Here is a 17,431-nt window from a genome sequence, read left to right on the forward strand (position 1 = left end):
TATTTTGTATAAGCCTGATTTAATTTTTGTTAAATTTACTTTCTCCATTAAACCAAGCATTTGTTTAAGTCTTGGTCTCTATGTGTAAGTTCCTCAACCAGTTTCTGCTGATTTTGCTTTTAACCCCAACACTTCCGTCACTCCTCCCTCCATTTTTATCTTAGTTATTATATTTTGATTTTGGCGTTTCCTTAATTGCCAGGCCAACAGTTTTCCTGTTTTATTTGCTGATTCGAAATTTTTTTGTCTCATTTGTTTTATTTTCCACTCTATTTCCTGATTGATCAACATAGAGAATTGTGTCTGTAGCATCTTTATATTATTCTTGATTTGTTGATTCTCTGGTTTATCTATCAGGTTTTTCTCATTTTCCATGAGACATTTCAAAATTTCTTCCTTCTTCTTTACTTTCTTTCGTTTCAGGAAACTGTTTTGCTGTATTAGAAAGCCTCTCATCACTGCTTTGCTTGCGTCCCATACCATGTCAAGTCCAGTGTCTTTATGTAAATTCCAGTAAAAATAATCTTTCAGGACCTTCTTGGCTTTCATCACCACCTCTTTATCATCGAATAGCTCTTCATTCATTCTCCACCTGAAAGAATTTTGGTCCTTGCTTTTTAATTCCATAAATATAGAATTATGGTCTGACAGTGTTCGTGGTATTATCTCTGTTTTATTCACCCTGGGCACTAGTTCTTTGGAGATCCATATATAGTCTATCCTTCCAGAACTTTGATTTGGTTCTGAAAAGAACGTGAACTGTTTGGTCGTAGGGTGCTTCAATCTCCAAATATCCACTAGGCCCAGGTTTTCTACCAATTCGAAGAAGGATTTTGGTAATTTACCTTCGTTCTTCCTTTTCTTTGTCCTATCCAATTCTGGCACTGGCACTCCGTTAAAGTCACCCATAAGCATTATCTTTTGATCCATAAACTCTGTCAACCTTTCCTCCAAATTCTTATAAAATTCAGCTTTGTTCTCATTCGGTGCATAAATTCCCACCACCAACATTTTTTCTCCTTGAACCGATATTTGGACCGCAATCACTCTTCCTTCTTCATCTTTCAAAATCAATTTCGGATCTAATTTTTCCTTTATATACAAGACCACTCCTCTCTTCTTATTTTCCGCCGAATTTATAAATTCTTTACCCAACCTTTTATTTCTAAGAATATAACTATGTTTTTTCGCCACATGCGTTTCCTGGAGACAAATTATATCCAAATTTTTCTTCTTCAAAATGTGATCAATTTTATTCCTTTTAGCTTTGTTGTTCAAGCCATTCACATTCCAGGAATGTATCTTCAATGCCATTTTACTTCCTAATATCAGGAAGAAAGATTTTATCTAGTCTTGGTCGGGTTTCTTATTTAAATCCTTATCCTCTTCTTCTTCCTCACTCTCTGACTCTTTATCTTCCTCTTCTTCTTTCCCTTGGTCTTCTTCCTCTGATTTTTCTTCTTCTTCTTTTTTCTTTCTTCTTCTTCTTTGTGGTCTTGGGTCTTCTTCCTCATCCGCTGTCACTTCTGCTAGAACAGCAAGGTCTGGGTCCAACTCTCCCAAAAAAATTTCGTACTTTCTCAAGAATTTTCCAATATCGTGCATGCTTGTCAACACATGTCTTTTCTCTTTATAATAAAACATAATTCCCTCAGGGTATTCCCATCTGTGTTGAATTCCATTTTTTTTAAGCAGGGCCACCATTGCTTTATAATTGTCGCGTTTTTTCAAAAATCTTCCTGGTATCTCTTTAAACACGATTATGGGCTTGCCACTGATGATTAGCTTGTTGGTGAAACTCAATCTTAAGATCTCATTTTTCATCTCCATTGCATTAAAGATCACCACACAATCACCAGGTGCTTTCCTTGCTTTGGCCTTTGCTGATTTTACCTTAATTCTAAACACATTTACAATTGTCTGACTCACTTCTTCATCTGTTTTTCCCATCCATTTTGCCAACTCAGCAATTATCCTTGATTTGATATCTTCACCCAATTCTTCAGGGATACCCCTCAATTTCAAATTCATCTGTTTTTGCTTCATTTCAATCAATGCTAAATTGTCAAGCATTTGTTCATGTGCCCGGTCCATTTTTTTCACTTTATCTTTCACTTTATCTGTTTCTTTTTTGACCTCTTTTACTTCTTTTTGGGTCTTTTTAATTGATTCTTCCATTGTTTTGGATCTCACCGACAAATCTTTTATCTGGGTCGAGAGCTCTCCTACAGCCCCTTCAATCTTCTTATCAATCTCTCCCAATTTCTTATCCATTCGTTGTTCACTGTGTTTAAATTCATCTTTAATTTTTTGCCATAAAGCTTCTAAATCTCTGACTTCTTCTTGCTTTGAACCTCTTCTGTCTTTCGGTGTACTTGCCGCCTTCTTTTCTTCTTTACCAGCCATTTTCATAAAAAAACAAAAAAAAGAGGGAAAATCCCCCTCTTCACCACTAGGGGGGACCACTACTGATCAAATTTCTAAAGTCCTGCAGTACCCAATTGGCCCCCAGATACTTAGTCCCTGGACCTAAATACAACTATTTTCCCTTCTGCCACTGGGTGGTACACTCTAAAATCTCAACCCCCTTTCAGTACTTTTCCACTCTCAATACACAGGGAAGCTGCAGTTTACAATTTATATTAGTTCAGTCCCTTTTTAATGGATTCCCTCTTCAGCCTCCAGACGGCCAAGTCCACCTTTTGTTCTAAAACCTGAAACAAAGAAGCCAAGTCCCGCAACTCTTCAGCCACTTGTAGGCTTAATCCACATGTAAAATCCAGTGAAACCCAAAACAAGCCAAATACTTCAGCCGCTTGTAGGCTTAATCCAAATAGGGAAGAATAAAGACCCCAGATCCGCTGTTCCAAAACGATAAACCACCTCTTCAGCCTCTTGCTGGCTTAATCCAAAATCGACCCCCCCCTCCAAACCTCAAAGTTAGTGGGAAAAGTTTTAACTCTGCTCACAGTTATATAAAAAGTCAGCCTTCTCCTTCCCCCTCCTTCAGTGCTGCAGCGATGTTGTAAAAGCTTTCAGGCAGCTCAAAGCCACTCAAACTTCAGGGCTAGAGCGCAGAAAATAAAAAATATCTAGCTCGCTTGCAGTTCCACCACCAAAATAGAGACAAAGTATCAATATAAAAACTATAGGTAAATCTTTTCCACCCTCAAAATTTGCCTTGTTACAAAGTAATCAAGGACTTCTGCAAAACTCACTCCGCAGTCAGTCAGTTTCACTTTCCGTCGCTCAGCTCCTCCGATCTCCTTGCTGCGCCATTTTCTCCCGCTGCTGGGACGGACCCCGTTTTTGCGCCCCACAGTTTCACAAATCCGATTTCTAAGCTCAAATCAAATCAAATTCCAGCCTTCTTCTTTGGCTCGGATTATTTAAAATTTTTAGGAAACTTGCTGCTTACCATCGGAAGCCAGAGACTGCACTTAATGGAGTCAGTGGTCTCTCCCCCTTCGCGCCCGCAGCTCCATCCTTCACCCGGCTCCTAAGCTATAAAAACCAGGTGCAGGAGAGCACGCAGGGCACTGCTGGGTGCCACGACCCTCAGGGTAACCCCCCCCTGAGGTTTTGGAGGTCCGCGGAGCCTTCGCGTGACCTCCGTGGGCTCCGTTAAGCTTGGGATTCCCCGAGGGGCTATCCCGCGCTTCCTAAGATGTCCGCAGCTCGCCGGAAGTCGCAAGGAAGTCGCATAGAGATCATGAAGATTTCTATCCTGCCTTTCAATTGAATGATCCTCAAAGCAGCTTGTAGTACAGTATATTAAAATAAAACATGCACACATATACATAAAAACCCTTTACAACCCATCAGCCCTTTGTCCCCTGCCTGCTGGTAAATGCCAGAAGGTGCTTCTTTTCAGCTCTGCAATCCTAGGTAAACAGGGAGTTGGGGCGGAGTGTCCTTTTTGGCAGGGTAGGGGAAACATGCTCCCTGTCATTGCTTCTTCGCAGGCAGATGGATGAGGAATACGATGGACAACGGGTGTACACCTGCAGTTCCCTGAGTAGTAGCAGAGACTAGAGTGCATTTTGACTACAAAAATCTGGAGAATTGCCTGAGATACAGGTTTCAGCTTCATATGAAGAGCACAGAATAGTCTTATCAGCCATTTTTATAACATTTTATGGGTGCAGTTTGGAACGTATGTCACTTTACAAGTGTGACATAATTGCAGAAATAGCTTTACAACTTGCACTGTTATTTGAACTAATTAGTTTTTAGTTCTGGAGCTATTTAGCATTTAACTAGGATGGAAAGAGTTCAACAAAAGGTTGTGTAAAGTGACAAAGTTGCATTTCAGTTACTTGTGTTTTACTATTTTTGGTTTCTCTCTTCTCTCCACCCCACCATGTTAGCTCTTCTCATTGATGGAGATGAAACCTCCTATTTCTCGTGCAAAGATGATTCTTATTACTAAAGCTGCCATCAAAGCTATTAAGGTGAGATGGTAAAGAGTATTTATTTATTTTGTACAGAGTTTTAAAAGGTTTGAACATTTGTAGCATGTTTTGTGTTTTTTCAAAGATCACATGGACTGAGAGTCATTCTCACAGATACTGAATAATTTTAATTATAATGCTTTTAATGTATACTTTTATCGCACTCAAAGGAATTTTTAAAAATAACTCCATTTCAAACACCCCTTTGAAATGAATTTGAGATAGTTATAAATGCAGTTTGGGACTAGTTTAATAAATAGACCTATGATATATTTCCTTCTGCTTGCTTTTATATGAGTTTATATGCTAATGTTTAAGGTAAACAAATTCACATTTCTTAAACATATTATGGAGTTAAACTTTTCAAATGTTCTTTGATTCTCTTTCAGCTTTACAAACACGTAGTCCAGATTGTAGAGAAGTTTATAAAAAAGGTAAATGAAATATTTATTAAGTTATATATACTGATGATTCAGCAATTTACATTCTCCCTCCAAAATAGTTTGTTTTTTAAGAGCACACACAATCAAAATATGTGCATCTAGCAGTTCTATGGGAAATCATTCAGCAACTGCATATATTAACTATGGCAAGGGTAATAGCTCCATAACTGTGCAGAAAGATTTGTTCTGGGGGTGTTGTATGCAAAGCCAAAATTGTGTAGTTGGAAAAATCACAAAACCACTCCCATGTGACCATTCGTACTTTTTGGAAGCATGGGCCTCCCCCCCCCCCCCGGCAAGATCTTGCAGGAGCTTCCAAGAGCGACATCTTCCCAGAGCCTGGTAAGCAAGACTGTCTGTGTGATACCAGCTGGTTGGCTGCCAAGCACGTAAAGTTTTGATCATGCAAGTTAAATGTGCACAGGTTGCGACTTTGCTGTTTGGGTTTGTTTGTTTGGGAGAATTAGCTAATTCTAACCACCACTAAAGTAATACACAACACACCTGCAAGAAGAGGAGATGAGGAAGTTTAGCCTGCCTACATTGGGAGCTGGAAAGTGAATTGCAAAGCTTGTGTATGGATCTCCCCTTCTTGCAATTCTAGATGCAAGAAAACTTTGATGTTACTGAGTTTTTGGGATATAGGGCCTACATTCTTGACATTAGCTATGTCATTTCTGCCTGTGATCTAGGTAACATGTAACTAATATGGAGGCAGGGCATGTTGGGGCAGGCTTAGTCTGCTTGTCCTATTGTACATTGATTATTTAATTTTGTGAGTCTTTTTGAACTGCCAAGTCATTCAAAAACATTTGGTGATGTACATTAAAACATCAAATTTTCATTAAATTTTTAAAACATCATAGTTATGACATCATTATGAGAAATAACCATCACTGAGTCAAATTAATGTATATTCATAGGCATATTTTTAAAGTGCATATCTTGCCTGATATGTGACTGGATTTCTGAGATCAGTGTTTAAAAAGAGAATAGCACTTACGTTCAAATTCCAGGAAAATATATTGGAATGTCTGTAGTGTTGTATGGTACCTGCTAGTTTGTTTTCCTTTCTCCCCCTTTCTGGACTTTTAACTTCATGTTAATATGATAGGCCTGTTTTATGATTATACTGTACAGAGCTTACTGTTAGGATTTATAAAATGTATATTACTTATATGACTTTCTGTCTCTCTCTGTCTCTTTAGTGTAAACCAGAATACAAAGTTCCTGGATTGTATGTTATTGACTCTATTGTTCGTCAGTCTCGTCATCAATTTGGAACAGACAAGGATGTTTTCGGGCCAAGATTCTGTAAAAATATAACTGCCACATTCCAGTATTTATATCTCTGTCCAACAGAAGACAAGGTATAACTCAATTTCTTGTAGCATTTTGACTTTTGTGTGTGTGTGTGTGTGAGAGAGAGAGAGAGAGAGAGAGTGAGTGTGAGAGAGAAATATGGATATCTTCTGATCCTGCTATATTTGGTCTACCCTGTACAAACACACGTTGTTGATTGTTGGATACTATTTCTGAATGAGGCCTTGATGTTGAATGTTTCTTTTCTAGTTGGCTTTTAAATTTTTGAGGCCCTTCTTCCTCACCACTTCATGACTAAAAGCTCTTATGGAGGAACTTTTCTCTTCTGTGTAGAAAGCCATGTGAGCTTGATTTTATTCTATTTGATAGTAAAGCTGCAACACAAAATAGATGTGGCTGGTGACTTAGAACAAGCTTGGGTTCCTGCTGCTTGTATGTATTATGCTGACAAAACTGATTCCCACATCTAGAATAGAATAAAGTAGCCATCATTTATTAAGTTCGGAGGTCCATAAAGTGTGTCATGAAAAATATTGTATGGGATTTGATCCCTCCATTCCTGCTCACTGTTGCTCATGTCCACAAGTCATTTCCTAGAGAAGTCACAAAATGCTACAAAGCATAGTAAACAAAGTATAAAAGTTTTGTACTGTACTAATCTCTCTCTTTTTGTGTGTGCATGCAAGGACTAGGACCTTGTTCAGATGGCATTTTTGTGCTCTCATCTTTGTGCATTGTGAGACTGATTGGTTTCATGCACTTGCACCTTGTTTTGTCTCCCCTCTGAATAGAATATATCTGAACTCGGATGTCTCACATTTGTTTAGGTGATAGGAAACAAAGTGCATGTGTCCATTACCTGATTTCATGATGTATAAAACTGAAGCGGGGGACAGTATTGTCTGAACACTGCCTAGACTTTGATTAAGCAAATGAAGATTTTTTTAAAGTGTACTTACACATCTCTTCTTTGAACAGAGTAAGATAGTTCGTGTCCTCAACTTGTGGCAGAAAAATGGAGTGTTTAAAATAGAAATAATTCAACCTCTCCTCGACATGGCAGCAGGAGCTAGCAGTACTGCTTCAATGACAGAAGATACTACTAATAATGAAGGTAGGGAATCTTAGTTAAAGCATTCTTTTCTGATATGGGCCTATATTGTCAAACTCAGACTTTATTTGCTTTAATCTGCATAGAATGGGCTGAATGAATTGCAAGCAAAAGTTGGAGATAGATTTTTTTCGCAGTAACTCTTGGTGTTAAAAATATGATAAAGTTCGTGTTTTGGCTAAGTGATTGTGTTATAGAACAAGAGCGCTGTGAAGAGCCTTTTGGTTGACTGTCTTATTCATGTGTATGTCTAGGATTGTACTGTGAAAACATGTTTTGAATAGAATTATTTCTACCCATTGCTATGTTATTGATGAGTCTGGCTGAAAATATTAAGATGGCCTAACAAATAAAATACACAATGATTGGATAATATACAGCATATTCTGTTACCAGAAATGGTTTGTCATTTTGCCTTGACATTTAGGCATCGATGTATAAGTGGGGCACCCCTTCGATTGCTCAGTAGTTAAGCAATATTACTGCTCCTGCAGTATCACAATAACACATTTAGGATCACAGGGAAATTTTCACTCATGGCACAACACACTACAGAATATCACAGGAAAATTATTGGTCCTCCAGTAGTATTTTCTACCACTGTGAAATGTCCTTCCCTCTGCCATATGTGAAGCATAATCTGTTACATGTTTCTGGCATCTTGTGTTGATATAACTTTTTTCTCAGGCTTTCCCTGGTCCATAAGATTGAATCCTGTTATTTCTGAAATTCTTTTTTATTTTTTCCTGTTGCTTGGGTTTGTTTTAATACTGCTTTGCTACTGTTTTATTTTCATATTTTTGTATACCACTTAGAGATGTTGTGGTATACAAATTGCTGCAAATACATTAATAATACTGGTTGTGTGTGTGTGTGTGTGTGTGTGTGTGTGTGTGTGTGTAAGTAATAGTATATTAACCTTAAACAGTCTAGCAGCTCTCCATATATCCATTCAATCATCAATATTCTTTATAAAGGTTTTGTTTTTGTTTGTTTTTTTCAAAATTTGTAGTCTGTAGGCTCGTTAAGCTGAACTTTGTCATCAATCAACTGTCATCATGGTTTTCTATACAGAAGTATGACCAAGATGTATGATTACTGAAATACAGAGAAAAAGATAGGAGTTTATATGGGACTGTGGATGAAACTAGACATGACAATAATCATGCAAAAAGAAGTTGTGTGATTTAAGAAACAGCACCACAAAATATAGCCATGAGGGCTCAGAATTAAACCGAGGCTTTGGTGGGCAAGTTTAACCCTTTGCCTCTGCTGTAGTCCTAATCATTGCCCCCAGTCACCTGTGGCTGCTGTTTACTGTACAGAACACAATTATGTAACTACCACTTGCATGATTATTGTCATGTTTAGTTTGGCCCTAAGAATATTTAACATATACTTACAGGGATATGGTATATTCACCCAGCCCTAAAATAATAATAATAATAATAATAATAATAATAATAATAATAAGCAAAATTTATTATTTATACCCCACTCATCTGGTTGGGTTTCCCTAGCTACTCTGGGTGGCTTCCAACAAAATATTAAAAATACAATAAAATACATACTTTGTGTTGTCGCATGCAGGGCATGAGGGTGTTTGGCAATGAAGCATTGAAGCTGGCCATATGATGTCTAATTTTGAGAATCCTGCCTGTGGAATTAAAAACAGAACTTGCTGGCCATATTTGAGAATGGTCTACAAACTGACCATCCAAGTTTTGATGTTTAAAAACTTACATTATAGTGGAAAAGTGAAATGCTATAAGTGGGAATTGTTAAAATCTTAACGTTGCATTTAAATTTATTTTATAGGTTCACCACCTCCTGCCACAGCAATTCCATCTGAGCCTCTTCAAGTTGCTTCTAATTCAGTACCTGCTGTGCCGCAATTGCCCAGTTCTGATGCCTTTGCAGCTGTAGCCCAGTTATTTCAGACAACACAAGGACAACAGGCAAGCAGAGACTTTTTGTTCAAAAATACAGAATTCAAATTAAGCTAATAAGATGGTTCCTGTATTTTTCCGTGTATAAGACAAGTTTTTTGACCCAAAAATGAGGTTCAAATTTTAGGCTCGTCTTATACACAGGTAGTGCTGAGGGGGGCATTCCCCCCCCCAAACAATCAAGCGGCCATTCGCCACTTAAAAACTCAGCCTCAGACTTCATTCTGGTGGGTGAGCGATTTTCAGCATTGGCCGCTTGATTTTTTGGGGGGGAGGGATCCTGAAAATCACGTAGCACACAGTCGTTTGTGCTGCAGCTGCCTGATCGCTGCCATTAATCAAGCTGGCGGCGATTGGGGAGCTGATAGGTGGTTTCTGCTACAGAAGTGGAACCAAAAGGTTGTGGTGGGGAGAGATTGATTGACTGGTTCCCCAACAGAGACCCCTGGTGATTTGCAAGCGCTCCCTGTGGAGAGGCAAGAGTTTGGGAGGAAGGCACAAGCCTGAACTGTACGGCGGCTGTAAGCTGGCTCCTTTGCCCTACCCAGGACAGGTGGGGTGCTGTCCCTTTAAGAAGGAGGGTGTCTGGCAAGGTGATGGCTGGCTGTTTTGCAGCCGCCTCCCTTCTCCGGGATCCGTCGGCCGGTTGGGCTGCCAGCCGTGGGTAGCCGCTTCCCTGTGGGTGGTGCTCCTGATGGAAACCAGCAGCCCGCCAGGGCAGAGTGCGAGGCCGCTCTAGCGGAGCATGTCCGCAAAGGGGCTGTGCCAGCTTCCTACGGCTGGCAGCCCAATCGGCCCCTGTTTTCTAATTGTTGAGGCCCCAAAAATAGGGGGCGTCTTATAGACGGAAAAATATGGTATCTAATGCAGAATATAGAACTATTCTATTTTTAAACCATTAGTGGAAATTTGTTAGTGAATTGCATTAGTGAATAGTGAAATCAATATTTCTGATGCTTACTGATCACATCTTGTCTGAAAATCATGCATATGTATAACATTTCTGACCTTTGTCTGCTTGAGTAAGAAATGTCCTTTCTATTCTCTTGGCAGCTGTCTACTCATCTGCATAGCACTAGCACTTCACTTGAGGACTAGTAGACTTTTAAGTGCAGAAGAGAGTGTGTGAATATGCAAATATGATAATCAGTGCTTTACTAGGTTTCCATGCAACGCTCATTTGTGGATGTCTATTGTGGCTACCTCTATGCTCCCTTATAGCTTTAAGAACACAGAGTAGAGGAGGAGCCACAAGAGCAGCTGCCTTGTACCATAATGCCCACCAGGCATAACAGTAACTACTGCCTGATTGGAGGGTGGGGAGAGCAGACATCCACCCATTGGAAGGCATCAAATCTTGTACATTTATTATGCCTCTGATGTTTTCACGGTCATTCCTAAGAGAATATTAATAGTTGCAGTTTCATTATTTTAGCTCCAACAGATTCTTCAGACTTTTCAGCAGCCTCCGAAACCTCAATCTCCTGTGATAGATAACAATGTAATGGCTCAGGTCCATGCTATTACTGCCCAGCTGCAGACTACAGCAACACAACCATCAGAACAAAAACACGATTTCTCAGCATCTGAGCAAAAGACATCTTTTGATAAGGTAATACTTTTCTTGTACTGAAAAGGAATTTACTCAATGTTTTTTTTGTGTCTGTGGAATGCCATGCCAAATTATTCTTTCATGCTATGAGAACAAGTATTCAAGGAGTTTTGATTCCACCTTCACTGCATGTGACATTTCCTCCCCCCTTTTCTGGTTTCTGGTGAACCATACTTTGGTATGCAAAACTTAAAATGATCTTACATTGTCAGTGGTATTAATATTGTTTACTTGTCTTTCATTACTTACTGAAGAAAATAGAGTTGGCTCAATGTAATATGTTTCAGAAGCTGTTGGATCGATTTGACTATGATGACGAACCAGAAGCAGTAGAAGACACCAAGAAAGAGGAACCAACACCTCCTGTAATCTCTCAACCAACATTGTAAGATTTATGAGTCAGACCAGTACATGTTAAAATTTAAGGTGACATTGTAGAAGCCTAATGTTGCATATATAGGTTCTCTTCATTAGACTTCATTGTTTTGAACTCTTTTATTATGCAATATTTGATATTTATCAGTTCACTAAGGAACACAAAATGCCCATATCCTGCAGTTACAGTTGAATATTATCACCTCAGCTTCAAAAATACTTAAATAGTGCCATCATTATAACAGCTAGAATACTGTTTCCATCCCTAATGAGCTTGCAGTCTAGAGTCTTGACAAAGATAAGCAACAGAAGGAGTGGAGCAAAGAGGGGAAGTTTGTATTCAGTTGGGGGACAATGCATGGGGAGGGGAGCACTGATGGCAGTCTGGGTTACTGTACTAAATTTTATGTCCTTAAAACGCTGCTTTAAAATCTCATTTATTGCTCAGTGGTTTTCCGGGTGAAGGTATGCAACAACCAGTTTATGCCCAGCTCCCGAATATAGACCAATATCAGCAACGAGTGCTTGGAATGCAGCAGGAACCTATGCTTCACCAGGTATTTGAAACATTTCCCTTATGCTCAGTACTTAATAAGTAGACATGCAGTACTTTGAAAGCTTGTTCTTGATTTTAAATTAATGGAAAATACCTATATATTCTTTTTTCTTCAAGGTCCCACTTCCTCCAAATGGACAAATGCCAAGTTATGGACTTCTACCTGCAACACAATTTCCTCCCATGACTCAGCCTGGGATGCAACCCTCACCCCAGGTGCAACAACCTTTCCAGCCTTCTTTTCCAGCACAAAGTGAACCACATACACAGAAACATTCACACCAGCAGGTAAATAACTTGCTATCTTTCCCCCCAGCTCTAATGCCATAAATTGCACCCAGAAAGAAATCTCAGGACCGTTCAGAAGAGTTCCATAGCGTATGCTTCAGTCACTGTTTCTTACCCTATTTTAATTTATCTGGATGTGTTTGTCACATTAGATTTCCAGTACATGTTAGACTCCTTTAGACTACTGAGTTTTAGTATGTTTAGTCACCCAAAGTGGTGGTGGCAGAACATTATTATATTATGGTAGATTAATTCCTTAATCTTCTCAAAAAATTCTAATGTGCACTAGAATCTGTATACTTTAATATGTGCTTTGTGAAGGAATCTACAGTTATTGTATCTCCAATTTTAGTCCTTGATCAAAAAGGCAATATAGGCAATATTCAGACAATCATACTTTGGCTGAATAAGATGACACATGAACAAACATTTGGCTGTGCACACAGACTCTCTATGCATTTCCTTCATATGAACAAGCCAAACTAGAAAGTATTCTGTTGACTATGATCTCCTGTTTCGTTCAACCCAGGGAACAATGGTTTAGCAACAAAATTTGCACACCTTTAACTTGCACAATCACAGCTTTATGTATTTGGTGGCCAGTTCGCTGCAAGCACACAAATGAAACACACACAAGCCAGATAAGTTATTTCGGTACCATGTTTTCCCACACTGGAAAGAGCTTTTAAGCTCTCTGCCCTGCTTTTAAGCTCCCATGAGACCCTCCCAGAACCCCATAAGCAAGACGGAGAGCTTCTGTATGTGTGGAGCAATGTCTGCTCAGCGTACCAGCATCGGACAGGTAGTGGTGCTTGCGCAACCCTCCCGAACATAATCCCCGCACAAGTTGCGAGGCTACTGTAAATAGATTACATCTATGCCAGGATTTCACTGTCCAGTAACTGTAACAGAGCAGAAATCTCTTAATTGAACCCAGGTATCCTTTACACTGCACTGAGTAGAAGTTTTCAGTTTGTATAATTCTTTATTGGACAAAATCGTCAGGCAGTAAATTCTCACTTAAAGAAGTTAAACTTGCTCATTAGAAATATAAATACCTTAGTTACGTCAGATAATATAATACCCCTGTTTTCAGCTCAAATTATATATGGATTTAGCAAGGGTGTTGGATATTCCTGTCAAGCTTACATGCTTTATTTAACAACTAATACTTTAGATAGAATGTGATTGGTTTATCATTTTGCTGAAGCAAAATGATTGATTTATTGTAACCACTTACTTGTTTTCATTTGCTACAAGAGTTTGTATCCAACTAAATTTATACTTTGAGTAGACCCAGTCAAATCAGTGAAATTAAGTTAATCATAACACCCGTTGTCCACTGATTCCAGTAGGTTTGCTCCAAATATTATTTAGTAAGATACATCCCTAACTATGTTAATTAAACCACTTGAACAACATTTCCTTAAGGAATCGTGTTTTTAAAATCTGTACATTTATGTACATATAAGTGAATATGAATTGTAATTTGAACCAAATGAAAATCTTTACATTTCAAATGCTATCTAATTTTAAATTCGAAACTGATCAAAAAGTGAAATTGACGAACAGCTGTGGTAATAAATCCTTTCCTCCCCACCCCCAGGAAATGGAAGTAGATCAGCCTCCTGTTCACGAAGGAAAGAGGCATGAGAGCAGAAAGTCAAGATCTAGATCTGCATCAAGGTAAGAAGTAGCAATTACATGTACATTTATAATCCACTAATAAGTACTAGAGTGTATCCAGATACAGGAATAATGTGAAAATCTCAAAAGCAGCAAGGTTTTAATCTCTTATCCTACAGTGTTGTTATTTATGGTTTTATACTTTGCTATTCAGTAACTGCTACATTCAATAATAGATCATTTGCATTCTGTGATTTCATACAAGGCATACGTAGGGACAAATGGGGTGTGGTTTTTCTAAGGCAGGTTCAGTTTCTTAGGGGTGTTTTGTTTGCATTTTGGGGCAGTGATAACCAGAAATACAGATCTTAAAAGGGTAAGTTTTCACTTAAAGATCTTAAAGGACAAGCCTTACTTATACAATAACAATTCTCAGATTTGGGGATGGGCAGAATTCAGTAGCAGCCAGCAAGTTACCTATGAATGTAAAACTTACTCTGTATTTTTAATATGTCCTTTAAATACTAGATCACCCAAAAGGAGAAGATCACGGTCTGGTTCTCGGACAAGAAGATCACGCCATCGCCGTTCCCGTTCCCGGGACAGACGCCGCCATTCCCCTCGATCCCGATCCCAAGAAAGGCGTGAAAGGGAGAGAGAGAAAGAGCGCAGAGCAAAAGGCCTTCCTCCAATCAAAACCGAAACTGTTAGTGGTGAGTATTTTTTCTCTTTCTTAGCAAGATGGAACAGTATTAATACATGCTGTCAAATGTGTTTTTGTCCTTGCTTTCTTTTTCCGGTAAGACAGCACTTCGGAACAGTAGGCAAAGTCAGAATGGCAAACTGATACTCTGCATCACTGTGTTAAATCCAATTTTTCAGTGCCATTTTATTACTGAGCTGGAGTCCTCTGAAAGTTTGAGAGCCACCAGTGTAGTAAAACTAAGTACCGGTATATACAGTGGTACCTCACAAGACGAATGCCTCGCGCAACGGAAAACTTGCAAGATGAAAGCGTTTTGCGTTGCGCGAGGGACTCTCAAGACGACGAGGTTTTCTATGACCGCCGCTTTGTCTTGCAAAGTGCGGCCATAGAATGTAGCGTGGTAAGGCAGCAAAGGAAGATCACCTGTCAGCGCGGGAAGCTGACAGCTGATCTTCCTTTGCCTTCTTCCCACGCTACAGCTGGTTCCCCGGGGCTTGCCAAGCAGGCGGCAACAAGCCCCGGCAAGCAGCGCCCGTTCCCTGGAGCCGAAGTGCAGCGGGTGCTGCTTGTCGGGGCTTGTCACCGCCTGCCTTGGCAAGCCCCGGCAAGCAGCGCCTGCCGCGCTTCGGCACCGGGGGACGGAGCCGAAGTGTGGCGGGTGCTGCTTGCCGGGTCTTTTCGCCGCCTGCCTTCCCCGAGCCAAGGGGAAGGCAGGCGACAACAGCCTCTGCACTGCAGCGCTTTGCTCTGCCCCCCCTCCCGGTGCTGAAGCATGGCGGTGCAGAGGCTGTCGCCACCTGCCTTCCCCTTGGCTCGGGGAAGACAGGCGGCAGCAGCCCCACTTTCTACCGCTCGCCTCAGCGACAGTGGCACTGAGGCAGCCGATCCCGGGCTGGCCCGAGGGCGAGCGCAGCACACGGGGGCGAGCAAGAGAAAGCGCGTGGCGGCTGAGGGGGCTGATCCGGCCTGTTCGCCCCGCGCGTTGCGCTCGCCCGAGGGCTGACCCAAGATCGGTCGCCTCAGCACCGTCGAGGCGAGCGGGAGAAAGTGCACGGCGCTTGCCCTCTGGCCGGCCCGGATCAGCTGCTTTAGTGCCACGGCGAGCGGGAAAAAGCGCGCGGCGCTCGCCCTCTAGCGGCCTGGGTCGGTCCCCTAAGCGCCGTCGCCACCTCCCAGGAAACGCCCTGCCTCCCTCCGCCCGCCATACCTGCTGTCCGCCGTATCTTGCCAGAGCTTTCCATTTGCTCAAGGGAGTCTAGATCCCACCCATTCAGATTGTTGTATACTTTTCAAATTATTGCTAGCTCCTGATGCAAGTTGCCAATCAACTTTGACTTGTCACATTTTTAGTTTGCAGTACAACACTATGGGTAGGCCAGTTGGATAAACGAACATCACAGCAGGATGTTGGAGGTCTCCTAGAAGAGTTTGGACCAATTGAATCTATAAATGTGAGTATGAAATAAAATACAAGTTACGAGAAAATAAAATCATCCAGCTGAAACCATTTAAAGTGATTCATGTAGTATTCTTTTGCAACACGTGCTAGCAAATTTGTATAATTGTTTAAAAACAAACTGAAAACTTGTATCCAAAATTTTTGAGGGCTATGATTTTTTAAAAACGAACATTTTCAATGTTCTGATGTGAGAAATTGCTGTAAACAGTGCTGGATACTAGTAATAGATACAGAATGTTAATTATGGACTTTCTTTGTTTGCTACATTTCCTTGGAAACTTCTAAGAACTTAGAAATATTAAAAACACGCAAGTCCCAGTTCTTCTATTGCTGTACATACATTGTATCTTGGTTTATGTGAGGAGTAGTGAACTGGATCTGGCCAGTGGGCAGGATCCTTAACTTCCCTACCCCCATGGGCCAACTTTGACAGATGTGCAGGACATCAGGTGATGGACAGTTATTAAAGTTGAAGTCTATATAATCGCTGATTAGTGGTTACAGCAACCTACTTTGTAGGTGTGCTAATTGGTGCTGGGAGCATGCCTTCAAAGGAGTTTGCTGTAATCGCCAATCAGCTCCCTTGAAGTATATTTGGAGGAAGTGGTTTGGATTGAAACCGTAAATGGAGAATTTTTCCTCTGCAGATGTCTGGTATTGGCTGCACTGGTGAGTTCCCTGTTAGAAACTGCCTAGAGCAGCTGAGAGTAGAGTATTGGGGGTGGGGGGGTTGCTTTCTCCATTTTCAGAAAGCGCTTTGGATTCACAAAGGTGCTTGTTGCAGAGGAAAATTGCTCTGTTTGGAGGTAGTGAGTTGAAGTCAAACCTTTTCCTGCAAGTGAAGAGGGAGCTGCACCATGAGGAAGTTTCTAGTGGAAAAACTCTCCTGAGCATCCTGGGATCATTGGGGTTCCCTGTCAGTTCTGATCAGTATTAACAGGGAACTCACATATAATGACATGTCTTTGTCGAGTGGACATGGTTTGTGGCAAATGACCTTGCAGACCAAACTGAGACCTTTGGCAATTAGCGTTAAGGGCTAGAGGTTTCTCTCCACTGATTTACGCCTTAAAAGGAAATAAGGCGCACATTCAAACAGATTTCTTGTTACTTTGCACCTTTTCCCTGCAAAATTTAAGGAAATTCCTGTTTAATAGTAGTGCAATGTTTTTATGCTTAAAACAGATGATACCACCAAGGGGATGTGCCTATATTGTAATGGTGGAAAGACAAGATGCATACCGTGCTCTTCAGAAACTGAGTCGTGGGAACTTTAAAGTGAATCAGAAATTTATAAAGGTATTGGATATATTTTTCAATAAAAAGTTAACTTATAGGATGAAATGCACATTGTCCCTCAATCCCCTCCCTAAAGAATATTTCTATGGGATAATGTTTTCAAGAGGGAAGAGAGGAAGGAGCACTTTCATTGTGCAAACAGAAATTGGTTTGCTGCAGACACCATTGTCATCCATAGTAATCAATTAATCCAGAGGGTTTTTTGGGGGGGGGAAATGGTAGCAGTAAGA

The 17,431-nt window shown here is 40.5% G+C and overlaps 1 protein-coding gene across 4 annotated transcripts in view; it reads left to right on the forward strand.

Annotated features, from left to right (window-relative positions):
* The window catches only part of SCAF4 (SR-related CTD associated factor 4), a 56,672-nt gene that overhangs the window by 19,747 nt on the left and 19,494 nt on the right, over positions 1-17,431 (forward strand). For 2 of the 4 annotated variants that reach the window (XM_035114327.3, XM_035114329.3), the window contains 13 exons: positions 4,371-4,454; positions 4,844-4,888; positions 6,106-6,267; positions 7,199-7,334; positions 9,150-9,289; positions 10,716-10,892; positions 11,180-11,277; positions 11,716-11,824; positions 11,941-12,111; positions 13,718-13,797; positions 14,266-14,450; positions 15,794-15,894; positions 17,088-17,201. In XM_035114327.3, coding sequence (XP_034970218.3) covers positions 4,371-4,454; positions 4,844-4,888; positions 6,106-6,267; positions 7,199-7,334; positions 9,150-9,289; positions 10,716-10,892; positions 11,180-11,277; positions 11,716-11,824; positions 11,941-12,111; positions 13,718-13,797; positions 14,266-14,450; positions 15,794-15,894; positions 17,088-17,201 — 1,602 coding nt within the window. The remainder of the gene's footprint in view (positions 1-4,370; positions 4,455-4,843; positions 4,889-6,105; positions 6,268-7,198; positions 7,335-9,149; positions 9,290-10,715; positions 10,893-11,179; positions 11,278-11,715; positions 11,825-11,940; positions 12,112-13,717; positions 13,798-14,265; positions 14,451-15,793; positions 15,895-17,087; positions 17,202-17,431) is intronic. The other 2 variants (XM_035114328.3, XM_088667957.1) reach the window with 1 other exon arrangement.

The sequence above is a fragment of the Zootoca vivipara genome, chromosome 4 (genome assembly GCF_965207765.1).
Source record: "Zootoca vivipara chromosome 4, rZooViv2.hap1.1, whole genome shotgun sequence".
NCBI lineage: Eukaryota > Metazoa > Chordata > Lepidosauria > Squamata > Lacertidae > Zootoca > Zootoca vivipara.